The sequence below is a fragment of the Bos indicus x Bos taurus genome, chromosome 15 (genome assembly GCF_003369695.1).
Source record: "Bos indicus x Bos taurus breed Angus x Brahman F1 hybrid chromosome 15, Bos_hybrid_MaternalHap_v2.0, whole genome shotgun sequence".
In the NCBI taxonomy this organism is placed as follows: Eukaryota; Metazoa; Chordata; class Mammalia; order Artiodactyla; family Bovidae; genus Bos; species Bos indicus x Bos taurus.
Genome location: NC_040090.1, coordinates 32,063,441 through 32,077,531, shown reverse-complemented (window position 1 = coordinate 32,077,531; position 14,091 = coordinate 32,063,441). Strand labels below are relative to the sequence as shown.

General features: G+C 46.4%; 1 protein-coding gene across 1 annotated transcript in view; it reads right to left on the bottom strand.

Moving 5' to 3' along the window:
* CLPB (ClpB homolog, mitochondrial AAA ATPase chaperonin) overlaps positions 1 to 14,091 on the bottom strand; it is a 147,282-nt gene that overhangs the window by 108,464 nt on the left and 24,727 nt on the right. The window contains exon 3 of the mRNA XM_027562995.1: positions 4,441 to 4,527. Coding sequence (XP_027418796.1) covers positions 4,441 to 4,527 — 87 coding nt within the window. The remainder of the gene's footprint in view (positions 1 to 4,440; positions 4,528 to 14,091) is intronic.

Sequence of the window (14,091 nt, the reverse complement as noted above, 5' to 3'; positions counted from 1 at the left end):
CTACCTTAGGGCCACTGGGCAAAGGGCCAAGCAGTACTCAGGACCTGTTAGAACTCACAAGATGGTCTGCACCTCCGCGATGAGCACCTGACCACCACTGGGCTTTAAAGAAAGCTACATCTGGAGAAACGGCTGTCCTATAAGGCCCCCCAGGCTCGGCACCTCCCAAAGCCCTGTTCTGGTCCGGCAGGCTCCTGGAATGGTCAACAGTTGTCACACTCCATTGCTGGCCATTGTCCACTGGGAAAGGTAGGAGGCTCCCAACCCACCCCTCAGTGAAAGAGCAAACAGTGGGGCCTGTGGCTGCCTGGACATCAAAGTAGAGCAAACAGGCCTGGCAGGCCCTGCCTCTCCGCCTACACATCCTGCAAATGCCATCTGAAGGAGCGTCCCTGAGGGGGTCATGACTTCCAGCTTGTCACCGCGCACATCAAAGTTTGCACCACACACGAACTCGGTGCATGGGTTCGAATCAAGTTGCCCAAGAGCGGATACTCTGCCATTGTGTCCAGTTTTAATCCCGTGTTTTCCCAAGTAATTAAGCCTTCTTGCTTATGAACTTGTGACTAAGTAAAGCATCACTGAGAAGTTGTAACATCAAAGTGCCTTCCACCGTCTGTCCATGTTTAGTAAAATTGGATTTCTTTCCGTTCTTAAAGAAAAACTAATTGAATTTAGCTGAAGGCTGGGTATATTTGCACGAGCCAGTAGAGGCTGTGCTAAGTTACAGTGGTCATCCTTGGACCCTGTGGCTTAGCCTTTAGCTGGGCTGGGTCAGAGTGCAACATGGAATGAGGCACCCAGATTTAGGCTAAACAAGTGCCTCTGGCATGAGGCTTATGGAGAAGGGGCCCGCCCCTGCCGACGACTCAAGGCAATACTACACCCAAGCTGTTACTAGGCTGGTGAAAGGACTGTCCTAGCAGAATGTTGGTAAATCTTTGGCAGGACGGCTACTGAAGACAATGGCCATCACAATGCTCAAGTCCTTGATGTTAGCAGTCCAAGTAAGCTTCTTAAGGCAAAGGCTGGGATGCTTACTTAGTATCTGAAGGCCCTCTAGCCCAGCACATCAGCACCTGACACAGTATAGTTTTTTTTTTAAGTTGCTGGATGCCTAACATGATAATAAAAAGGTACATCAGAACCAAGTTTCTTTCTCCTGCTGTGAAGTCACTTCAGTCATGTCCGACTCTGTGTGACCCCACAGACATCAGACCACCAGGCTCTCCTGCCCCTGGGATTCTCCAGGCAAGAAGAACCAAAATTCTCTGTATCCTTTTTTGCCTGGTCAGGAAACTTCAAACTAAATTTATACTCTATTCCACAAGTTACATGACTTACACAGAGTACATCCGGGTCCCATTTATGTAAAATTAGACACACGCAGATATAGATATATAGTGACTGGTTTCTAGACAGAGGAAATTCACCTGATGGCTCCTTGCTTCTCTATATTATTTTTACAAAAACAACAAACCTATTTCTGGAAAAGAAAATCTCAAGTTCAATCCTGATAGAATTATCTTTCCTTTTACCAATATGATTTCTGATCTTGATCCAGTTTTAACTCTCCTGTGTACATCTATGTTTGTATTTTAATTTAAGTCACCTCAAACCCTTTTTGGAAATAAACGGAGGGGATAAATGATTTTCTTTGTTCTATAGCACTATATTTTCTATTCAAAACTAAATAACACTTTCTCCATTCTAAATTAAATAAAATAATACATACATATACATATATATGTATGTATGTATGTATATATAAAAGTTCACAAGAAGTTATCTCCTTAAGGATAGAGACTATCGTGTTCATATCCCCAAGGACTTAACACATTAAGCAGCCAGGCACTAAAGGCAGTGGAGGGTGAAACGCCTGGGCTCTTCTCAGGATATCTCCCTTGAGCTTGTGGGCTGCCAACACTGGAAAGGAGGTAAAGGCTCTCTGTTTTCTGCCTTGAATCCCAGGTTGCTGCCCCTCTACTCTTCCTTGATACAAACCCAGTTCAAAGGTAGTGGCATTTCAGGCCTCGTCAGTATGATTCCAGACAGGTTTGGTGACTGATAAGATGAGGATCAGCACACTTCTAATATGGAAAAACACCGGCAGATTGTGCTGGGATGGACACAATAATCCTTCAAGACTCCCACAGCACCTTAGGAATGTGGCCTATCCACCCTGAGCAGTATATTCCTGGCATACCAGATTCTACTTCTACTTTTTTTCCACTAGCACTTCTTATCTCCTAACATATATAGCTTGCTTGTGCACTGTATTTACTGTTTATTGTTTGTTCTGCCTCTTTCTACCCAAGGACCAGCACTTGTATAGAAATAAGCTCTTTGAGGACAGGGATATTTGTCTATCAAGAACAGTGCCTGGTAAAAAGAAGGTACCAAACAATTTTTGTGATATGAATAAATAAATCTAACCTGAGAGTATGCTGTTTTCTGTAAAAATCTGTCCTCGCTGGGTATTGGAAGGAAGAGGAGGGCACAAAATAGAAGCTTAAAACACCAATAATTAGTCCCAGGAACCAAGTAAATACAAGCCAACACTCTCACTTTGCTCAATGAGCATCACTGATTTGCTAATGGCCCTGGATAAAGACAGAGCAATCAGTTAAACCAACAACTCATTAGATTGAGAGAGAAGTGTCCTCAAAGCACATCTACTAGCTGTCTGCTCAATGATTGGCATTACTTTTAGTGTTATTTCCTATCCTGTATCAGTGCTGAAAATACCACACATAGAAGGGCTCACACCCACTCCCCTTTCTCCATCCTTGGTTATCTCTTGCAGATAGAGACACCTGCAAGCTGGGAAAGACTGGTGGAGTCTTTCTCCACTGGGGGTGGAGGCAGGAGAAGCAGGTTATCAGTGGTAGAACAAACACCACTGTGATTGTGTGTGGACAGGTCTAGCAGCAGAGAATAACTTCTCACCATTTGTAACCTGTAGCACATACATTATCTCATCTGACTCTCACAAGAATACAGTGAGAATCTATCTGCTCCACTGTCAGATTCAGTCCCCTCACGCCCTCTGCTTTGATAAAATCCTGTCCACACTGCTCTGACATCATTGATTACACTATACTCTGCTTCTCTACCTGCCTGTCTTTTCCACATAAGACTATGAGCTCCCAAGGCCTCTGATTCCGCAGTGATTAACACAGAGCCTGGCTCAGAGGAGTTATATACCAAATGTTTGCAGAAATAGTTGCTTTCAGGTGAAGAAACAAGGAATAGAATTTTGAAATTCAACCAAGGGTCGGAGCCAGGACTGGACTCTAGGCTCTGACTTGTAGAGCCAATTTACATCAAATTTTTCTTTTAAAGACTATGTGCTTGGAGCTAAAGAGGCAAATAAGGAGACAGAGTGCTGAGATCAAGTTCATGACAGAGGAGCAGAGAAGAGAGAACTAGGTCATTACAGCTAAGTCTCTCAGCCAGTCTGAGGCAGTGCCACCTCGACATGATAAAGTCCCAGTTTGGTTGATTTCTACCACCTTTATGACTCTCACAAAGGTGGTCGGTGCTGGCAGATAAAAGCCTTAAAGATCTGCTTGAAGGGAAAATGAAAATTGGCACCTCCCACGATCAATATCTGCGGCTGCTACTGAAGTGCCCAGTCTGCCTTCTTTGAAAGCATCTTTTTCTGCTTTTTCAGTCAGTTCTTTTGCACAATCACAACTAGAGACTCAAAGCATCCAGCCTGAGCCTGGGATCTGGCAGAGGGAGGCAGCATTGAGTTACAGTAAAACATAAACTCTGCAGGAAGCCAGACGAGGTTCTAAATGCTATCTGTGTGACCTCAGACAAATCACTCTGCCTCTCTGGGCTTCAGTTGTCTCAGCGGCAAAATTAATACATATCATGTGGATGGCTGTGAGTAGTAGAGCTCACTCTCTGTGCAAAGTAGACTATTTCAACCTTAACCCAACAGCTGCATGCTGGGGCACTAGGGGAGTGGGCAGGAAAATAGCAGAGCCTGCAATGAGAGGGCAGAACACCCCACCTTCCCTAATTTCTATCAGAACTTCCAAAGGAACAGCCCAAAGAAGTCCTTGCTGGGGACAGTGACTGCGGACTGCTCAACATGAAAAGACACGATGGCAGAATCATGATGATAACTTAAACATGTATACTTAACCCCTAACAACAGGCTTCTCAAACATTTTGTTGCTTTGGTAAAGCAAACAACTTGCCTAAGGTCACAATGTCAGTGAATGATGGAGCTGGGATCCAGAGCTAGAGCTTCCCACTCCACATCTCCTGAAAGTTCCATTGCACCAGGTGAAGAACAGTCCTTTAGGCTGAGGCCATTTCCCTGCCTCTGGAGAAGACAGCAGAGGGACAGGCCAAGGGTAGGAGAAGGTTCAGGATCATGGTCTGCAGATTCTGGCAAAGGGAGGGTGGAAGGAGATCTCTCACCTGTCGTTTCGGTTGATGGCTGCCACCATTAGTGCTGTCCAGCCAAGTCTGTGCCTTGCATTGACATCTGCACCTTCCGACAATAGTCTAGAGAGAGACAGAAATATTTTCAGCATATGGTTTATCATGGACATAAGAGTGGAAGACATGAAAAATCAACAGGGAGGCTAGATAGATTTGGAAATAGTTATGGACCTCTGAGAACCAAATACCCATCCCAGCTCCTCTGGTCACTATCCTCTGACCCCACGCTTCCTCTTCCTCTCTCTCTCCCCTTAAATGAGTCAGCCTCCACTCTTATCCTTCCAGCCTTCTGAGGAAAGAATGTGTCTTCCCTCCATCCAGAATGCTCTCTCTCTGACTCTCTGCCTATTTTAATCTACTTTCATGGGAAGTACAAAGTACAATCCTGGCTTGGGGGACTCTCCCCCAACAAGGCTCTCCTGACTCATCCAGTCCACAGATCTCTGTCCTTAGAATTCCTCCGTGCTTAGCACCAAATGTCCAAAGACACTTCTCATCTATGTAGCTACCAGTTTATAGAAGGATCCCATTTCTCAAGTTTATCTGTATGGTGGCTGTTTGGAATTGGAACTCTTTGAACCCAAGGAAAGATGGAAAGAGTGTTAGAAATGCTAGATTAGGTTTCTAGGAAAGTCCATGTGAACCTACTTGACTCTACATGCCAGTGCCTAGCATGTGGTAGGAGCTCAGCAGCTGTTGGATAAATGAACAAGCATGAGGTTTTAACCATACCCCTAAAAGCCTGGAGTATTTTAGGTCCTGGTAGCAGGAGACCCTATAATGTGGGGGTAGACAGAGAGAAGGGGAGTAAAGAGAACCAGCTCTTACTGAGCACCTCCCACAAGCAGGAACTGCCTGGGAACTTTGCACACATTCTCTCGTTCACGCTTCACACATGTTTAAGAAGCTGATATTAATCTCCTCTTTTCATGGATGAGGTAACAGGCTCAGTGAGGTGAAATGACTCGATAAAGGTCACAAAGCTAGGTAAGGGGCAATACTGTGACTGGAACCCAAGTCAACATGGCTCTGAAGCCTGAACCCTTCTCACCTCACCACCCCTCCTCTACATTGAACCTGGCTCCATGTAACATGGAAGACAAAAGACTAAATGGACTCCAACAAGTCAGCGTGATATGCACTTGGTCCTGTGCTGATTTCTGGAATAGGGGTGTGAGAAGACAGGGGGTTTGCCCTCGGGAATTTAGTTGTGGAGGGAAGACTCAGGATAATAGGAAACCAAAGCCTGTAGTGTGTGGTCTCCCACCAGAAGTGTTGAAGGAGGCCAGGAAAGGAGGAGACCAGCAGTCAAGAGCGTTTCACCAACAAGGCAGGAGCTGCGTACTGGGAATGGGTGTTTGGGGCAACTGGGAGGCTGCCTACTCATCAATGGGTTCCAGACAAAAGGGCACTGGCAGGGAGTCCAGATGCTTGGGGTTGAGTCCTAGCTCCATTCTTACGCCATAAACTGTAGTAGCTGCCCCTCTGGACCAAGCCAAGTCTAATGTCTGTGCTGTTGAAGTAAGCAGGTGATGAAGGCTTGGAAGGATGAACAGACACAACATGTACTCATTTATTCACTCAGCCTGCGAACTCATTTGTTCCCTGCCTTTGCAGGCAATGAGACAGGCAGGTAAAGCCTGAGGGGAGACAGACCAGCAAGCACATCACCACACATCTGACGAGTGCTTGGATGGGGGCTGCAGGTTACAAGTGTACAACCAGGGAACCTAACCAAGTCTTAATGACCCATCAGGCCTCTCAGAGGAAGTGATGAGAACTGTTAGCCAGACAAAAGAGGGCAAGGGAGGGGAGGAATGTTTCAGGCAGAGGTAAACCCTCTCGATCAGAGTAGAAGGCAGCATGGGGGATAAGAGGCCCTGAAAGAGGTCTTACAGAACTGAGGCCGAAGTGTGAGGGTAAAGTGTTGAGATAGGAGGCTGGGAAACCCTCTTCTCTCACCTCTAGTTTGAAAGGTTTCTTCTGGGCAAAATCCTTGGCCTCTTACCTTACCACTTACTGTTAAGCATCTTTTATGCAGAAACAAGTGTCCACAGTCAAAAATGTTAAAGAGGCTAAGAACCTTGGGGGTAATTTTCTGAGACAAAAATCTCTTTTTGGACAAAACCTTCCCTTGTATAGCAGGTCAAGTGGTGCCGTGGAGAGCGCAAGGTTCTGAGAACTGAGAGACTGGAGTTCTGATTTTAACTGTGATTCTGGCTGGCAGGCTTCATGTTTCTGGCCCTGTCCACAAGACTAGAAAATCAGGAAGGGCTGAAGCAAATCAGAGGTTTCTGAGGGAAAGACATGAACTCTGTCTTGAAGAACAGGAACAATTTAGGGGAGGAGGAGGAAATGCATGCCAGTCACGGCAAAAGACATAAGATACTGTTCAGAAGCAGGGGAAGCAATGAGAAGGTATACTCAAAGAGACCACCAGGCAGATCCATCCATGTGACAGTTAACAGCACAGGAACAGGCAGCTGCCAAGATATGCAGGGCCTAACAGAGGGTCTCAAAAGCCAAGCTAGGAGGACAAGGCAGTGGGCATAAACCTTTTCCAGCCATGGACTCCTCTGAGAATATGACCAAAGCTGATGATCCTTTCCAGAAAAGTGCATAGGTACACATACACTCAAAAAAAAAAACCCACAAAACTTTCTTTACATACAACATCCAGAGGTTCATAGGTCCTCAGAAAATCAATAGTGGACCCGACATTAAAAACTCAATCTAAAGGGTTGACAAACGCCTGGCATGTGGTCCTGGGCTCCTGCATCTGAGTCAGAATTCGCAAATCTCTCTTAACAGCTCTTTCCTATGGAGCCCTTGAAAGAGCCTCCGCAACACTGGCTCCAATTAGCCACCATCAATAAAAGGAAACCTATTTGCCATTCTTTAGAGGCTCACCACAGGCAAGTGTGGTTGTCACTGAAGTTTGGGGTAAAAGAAATTACAGAATTAACCTAATAGCTTAAGCAAGCTGAGTCTAAAAGAAGACAGAGTAGAAAATGGGGACAAGGAGACCACTTTGGAAGCTGCTATAACATAGACCAAGGGAGATGAGCTAACACAGGAGTTTGGACAGAAGAAACTCAATGAAGCCAGAACCCTTTATGCCTTAATTGGGTCAGTGACCCGCATTTCCCTGCCTGGGCCCTGATAATTCTGGAAGCAGCACTCTTCTGGAGGCTGCTGCTGGTGTTAAGTCACTTCAGTCGTGTCCGACTCTATGCGACCCCATAGATGGCAGCCCACCAGGCTCCCCCGTCCCTGGGATTCTCAGGCAAGAACACTGGAGTGGGTTGCCATTTCCTTCTCCAATGAGTGAAAAGTCAAAGTGAAGTCGCTCAGTCGTGCCCAACTCTTAGCGACCTCATGGACTGCAGCCTACCAGGCTCCTCTGTCCATGGGGTTCTCCAGGTAAGAGTACTGGAGTGGGGTGCCATTACCTTGTGCTGAAGAAAAAAGATTGAGATACTTCCTCTTCCTGCCCCTTAAGGGCTGAGTGTAGTGTAATAAAAAGATGAATAGAAGGCTCTGGAGTAAGTCAGACCTGGATTCAAATTCTAGTCCAGCTAGATAATGCTGAACAAATAAATTCTGAGTCTCAATTTCCTCACCTATCAAGTAGGGACAATAATCTCTGACTTGCAGGGATCCCAGCCCAGTACCTGGCATATAGCAGGTACTCATTACAGAGTGGTTTTTGCCTGCCACCCTAACCTGTTTTCATCTCTGTGATGGAACAAAGCGATCTGGCCTCAAGTTGGTAGTGGCAAATTGGCAAGTACCCAGGAATTCTAAGACAGGGTCACATAGGATGACCTGGGTAGTTTGGCCAGGCCAGCGCCAGGCACTCTTTTGTTCATTTATTCAACAAACAGGCACACACTTACTCTGTGCCTGGCTGACGCTGGCTACTGAGAAGACAAGACAGAAATCCTTTTTTTCCCAAGACCTAAGCCAAGTAGGGTTTTCTTTTTTTAATGTGCATGTGTGTATTTATTACTTTTTCCCACAAATAACTGCATTTTAAAATATGTTCACATTGCTAAGTATATAACAATTCCATTTTAAGTTGTAACTTAATTCTCCACAGCACATCCATCAGAGATATTCCCTCTCTGCTCTCCCAGGCATACCAACCCAGGTAACATCCATCTCTTGGTCATCAAAAGCAACACTCAAAGAACATCCTGTTGCATATGCCCTTTTGGACCTGTGTGAGTCTTTTCTCAGGGCATGTACTCAGAGTGTGATCCCTGGGTTATGGGGTTTACACCACTTAATCTGACTAAATAGCACCAGAGTCCTCCTCAGGACAGCTGCTCCATCTACCCTCTCACCAGCAGGACAGGGGTGTTCCTGTGTATCGTGGACACTTGGCAGCAGCCAACTTCCTAATCACTGTAAGTGCAATAAGTATAAAGGGATTTCATGTTATCCTTTTAATCTGCATGTCTCTGATTAGCAACAATTTGGAGCTACTTGTTGTATGCATATTAGCATGCTGAGGTTTCCTTTTTCTGTATACTGCAGGGTTTTCTTTTAAGAGGAGGAAATGCCAGGAGAGAAGGCTTCTCCAAACTTGCTATCCTTTCAATGAACAGAGTAGAAAGAGCACAGGGCAGAAGATCTGGATTCAAGTTCTAGTTCTGCCACCTCCTGACACCCCAGGAAAGGTATATTATCCTCTAAGCCTCAGTCTCTTTACAGGCCCACTCCATGGAGAGAGCAGCCTGGTGGGCTACAGTCCACAGGGTTGCACAGGGCCAGACACAACTGAGTGCACACACACACACTCACACACACAAGTACTGCAATCTGAGGGAAAGGGTTCTGTAAACCCGAGGGATCATTCCTAGGATGTAAATTTTACTGTAACGGTCCTGGAGTCCAAAGGCTGGAGTTCAGATTCTGGTTCTGTCACTTATTAGCTGTGACACCGGGGCTATTGATCCCTACTGTGCAAGGTGGCTGTAAGGATTAAAACAGATACCACAAGGCAGAACTCCACAAGGAGTGGGGGCACCTGGTGAATCAAGGAAGGACCAGAACAAACAAAAACCACAAGTGACCCCAACTCCAAACAACTTTTCCCCTTTTCAGAGCTGAGTGGGCCCCTCCCCTACTTCCCCCAGGGTGCAGGGCAGCCCCAAAAGTTAGGATTTCACAAACCCAGGTCTCCTCCATTTCATTTTGTTGCTTTGCAAGTGAATGCCCAGCGGGCAGTCATTTCAAAGTCCTGGGACAGCTGGGCGGGTGGATGCCTGCTGAGAGCAGCTGAAAGGGCCTCTGAGGCCTGAGAAAGCCACCCTTGCTCTCCCCTGTGATTTTCACCAACGGACAAAGTGCGGCAAGTGAATTAATCTCTTTTAAAAAGAGCAATGCTTGTGACAGAGCACGGTGTCTCCGAAAAGGTTAGGATTCCATCATCCCTGAGATGATGAGTGGAATGCTTAATGCAGGTTGCCACTCAGGACAGAGCAGCCTGTGGCCGGGGGCTGAGGAGTGGGGGTGGGCACCGCAGGCCTTTCTGGACGCACTCCAGACTTGTGGAAGGCCCTTCCCTAATGAACTAGGTCTCCTGCTTGGCAGGGCAGTGGTGGGTGACACTAATTGGGGGTGACCCAGGGGAGATGATGGAGAGGAAACCACACACTAGCAGTCCAGAGCTGAATTCAAGCTCGTGTACAACTCCCAGGCAGCAGCGCAGGGCATGAAAATAAATGAGAGACCCCTCGGTTCACACACAGGCTGTGGCATTTATCTTCCTGCCCCGCGCTACTGCCTGGAAGCTGTACATGAGCTGGAATTCATGGTGCGCAGCCGTGGACGAACGAGTGACTTAGCTTCTCTGAATCTCGTTTGGTCTCATCTGAGTAACAGCTCATGCTCTCTGAGCCTGTTCCACAACTGCTAAAAAAGGGAGAGGACACCACCAGCCCTTCTCCGTATGTCACGCAGGGGCACCATGAAGAAACGAGACAAAAATATATAAAAGCACTTGGTATGCAATAAAGCATTATATAAATGGAAGAACCTATTTTATTGTTATCATCATTTTCTAATGAGTATCTACCCCATTTTATGGAAGTAACAGTAAACTAGGATGATATATCCAAGGCGCACACAGAACTCAGAATATAAGTGCTCCAAATTTTCTGTGGATTTCTAGGATGGTCTCAAATTCCCAGGCAAGGGCAATGGTAGAATAAAGGTTTCCTGCTTCTTGGCAGGACAAACCTAGACAGTGTGTTGAAAAGCAGAAACATTCTGCCAATAAAGGTCCGTAGAGTCAAGGCTATGGTCTTCCCAGTGGTCATGTACAATGGTGAGAGCTGAACCATAAAGAACGCAGAACACCAAAGAATTGATGCCTTCAAACTGTGGTGCTGGAGAAGACTCTTGAGAGTCCCTTGGACAGCAAAGAGATCAAACCAGTCAATCTTAAGGGAAATCAACACTGAATATTCACTGGAAGAACTGATGCTGAAGCTGAAGCTCCAGTATTTTGGTCATCTGATGTGAACTGCTGACTCATTGGAAAAGTCCCTGATGATGGGAATGATTAAGGGCAGGAGAAGAGGGCATCAGAGGATGAGATGGCTGGATGGCATCACTGATGCAATGAACATGAACTTGGGCAAACTCTGGGAGATGGTGAGGGATGGGGAGGCTTGTCGTGCTGCAGTCCATGGGGTCACAAAGAGTCAGACACGACTAGGTGACTGAACATCAACAGCAGCCCCAAAGCTGATGATTTCCACAGGAGAGTAACAAATCATGGGGGGATAAAAAAGCAGCAGCTATCCCATCTATCTTCAGGAGAGTCCAGAGGCTCTGGACCAAACAGGCAGCAGCGGTTACCTCAGGTGCGGAAGGGAGTCAAACTTTCACTTCCTACTGTGAATGCTTCTCTATTGTTAGAAGTTTTGTTGCTGTATTTTTTATAACAATGAACATATTATTACTCCTTAAAAAAAAAAAAAAAACAACTTTCTTAGGAAAAGAAAAACTTTGGACCTAGAGACTGTTATACTGAGTGAAGCAAGTCAGACACAGAAAGATAAATATGTAATATCACTTACATGTGGGATCTAAAAAAAAAAAAAAGATATAAATTAACCTTTTTACAAAGCAGAAATCAGGGGCTTCCCTGGGGGCTCAGTGGTAAAAAATCCACCTGCCAATGCAGGAGACAAGGGTTTGATCCCTGGTCCGGGAAGATCCCACCTGCTTCGTGACTACTAAGTCTGTACACTACAACTACCAAGCCTGCACTCTAGAGCCCGAGAGCTGGAACCATGGACTCCCACGCTGCAGGGTGTCAACGACTGAAACCCACACACCTAGAGCCTGTGCCTCGCAGCAGGACTAGCCACTGCTACGACAAGGCACCCCAACAAAGAGCAGCCCCTGCTCACTGCGACTAAAGAAACCAGCCTCGCATCAATAAGGACCCAGCACAACCGAAAATAGATTAAAAAAAAAAAAAAAAATAGAAATCAAGTCACAGATGTAGAAAACAAACTATGGTTACCACGGGGGAAAGGCAGTAGGGGAGGACTAAATTGGGAGCTTGAGATTGACAAACACACACTATATACAAAATAGATAACTAATAAGAGCCTATCGCATAGCACGGGGAACACTATTCAATACTTTATAGTGGCCTGTAGGGAAAGCAATCTGAAAAAATATGTATATGTACATCTGACTCACTTCGCTATACAGCAGAAACTAACACATTGTAAACCAACTACATTCCAATAAAAAAATCATTTGAAAAAAGAAATCACTTTAAAAAAGAAAAAGAAAGACTTGCCCCTTCTTCTTCCCAGAAGCCTTCCCTAAGAAAGCCTTGTTGGCTTATGCTAGCCCGTATCTACAGCTGTCAGTTTCCCTGTCCCACATTCCCAGTAGTCAGCATGACCCCCTAGAAATGCCTTGTTTCTTGACTCCTGGTGCTGGCACAGTGGCTCAGGGGCTGGACAAAATGCCTGTGGCATTCTACAAAGTGTCTACACAGATCTCTCCCCTATACTCATATGCCTGTCAGTTCCCAAGAACTCAGGTTCCTGATACATGTGGAAGGTATAGGTGTGGCTTCTCACTCTCAGGGCTGAGGATACTTAGACACAGGCTGGAGGCCATGGGTTTTAGTCATGGCTCTCTCAACAACTAGCTGTGTGACCTAGACAAATGTGTCTCTTTGGGCCTCACTTTTCTCTGTGGTAAAATAAGGGAACTGAATTAAATGATTTCTCAAGTCCCTGCCAGAACTAAAATCTTAGATTTAAAATACGCACAGCATCAAAGAAGTTGAGAAGTGAACTCCTAGCAGTCAGGGGCACCAGCGTGACTTCCAAAGAAGAGAGAACTCCTCAGGTTTGCTGTCTATTGGCGGGAGTGAGGGAGTCCCAGACAGGGATACAGGGCATTTTGAGTCATTCTGGCTTGATCAGCTCTTCTACTCAGGGGAGGGAGGTACCACTTGGTTTTTCTTCCTTCCTTATGACCAATCAATACAAAGCAGCCACTGAACTTCAATCGTGCATTGTTCCATCTGGTTTCCGGACCCTTCACATGACCTGCCCTCAGCTGCAGCTGGGGAGGGGCTTGAAGGGTGGTGAGCCCTATCCCACCTGCACCAGAGGCCTGGAAGCAGTGAGCCATGCAGACGCAATCATGATTGCTATCTGGGCTACAGGGCCCTGGCTGGAGCCTCACAGAAGGTCCTGTTTACAGTAATAACAGCACCAGGCCCTGCTGTCTGAGCAGAGGCAAGGTGCCTGGGGCTAGAATCCTCCATCTGTGCCTTATCTACCGTGGGCCGGGAAGGGTGGGGCGAGGGAGAAAAGGCTGCTCTCAGAACCCGGTCGAGGTTAGGTAATTCCAGGCAGGTCCCAGGGCTACAACTCCACAGACACGGGGCCTCTCTGGCATCTTTTGCTATCAGTCCTTCAACTGAACACTCTCTTTCAAGGGCACCTCAGGGCCTTGCCCCTAGGAATCTCTCCAGATGCTCTCATTCCTGGTGAGGCGGCCCATCCCAGCACTGCCATACCTGGACTACTCCAGAGGGCAGTGGGTGGGCAGTGAGACGGGAGCACTGGCACGCAGCACTGACAACAAGGAAGGTGCACTGCGTAACGTACCTGCATGCTTCATAACCAGTTAACTTCCAATCGCATAAAGTTTTTCAGTTTCTGAATGTAAAGAAGGATGTGCTGAGATCAGTCTACCCAATCCTTTCTTTTTATAGATACACATACAGAGGCTCAGAAAGCACCAGCCTTGGAACAGCCCGATATGGACATAAGCCCACACCTGTCTCTTCCAGACTGTGTGACTGTGGGCAGGTCATGCTAACCTCTGAACCTCGGCCGTCCTACCTTATCAGTCTGGTAACCGAGGTAACCAAAAATGTACGTGCACTTCTAGTGTTAGCTATCATCATTACCACTGTTCTATGTGTTCAAAGGCACACAGCGGAGGAGCTGTATCAGAACTTCACTGAATACTGCTGGATTAAAAAAATAAAAGCCAAAGCTGGGGGGGACCATACTTTGTCCTATCTTTCTTATAGTTTCTAGCAGGAACTTGGCACATATTAAAGTG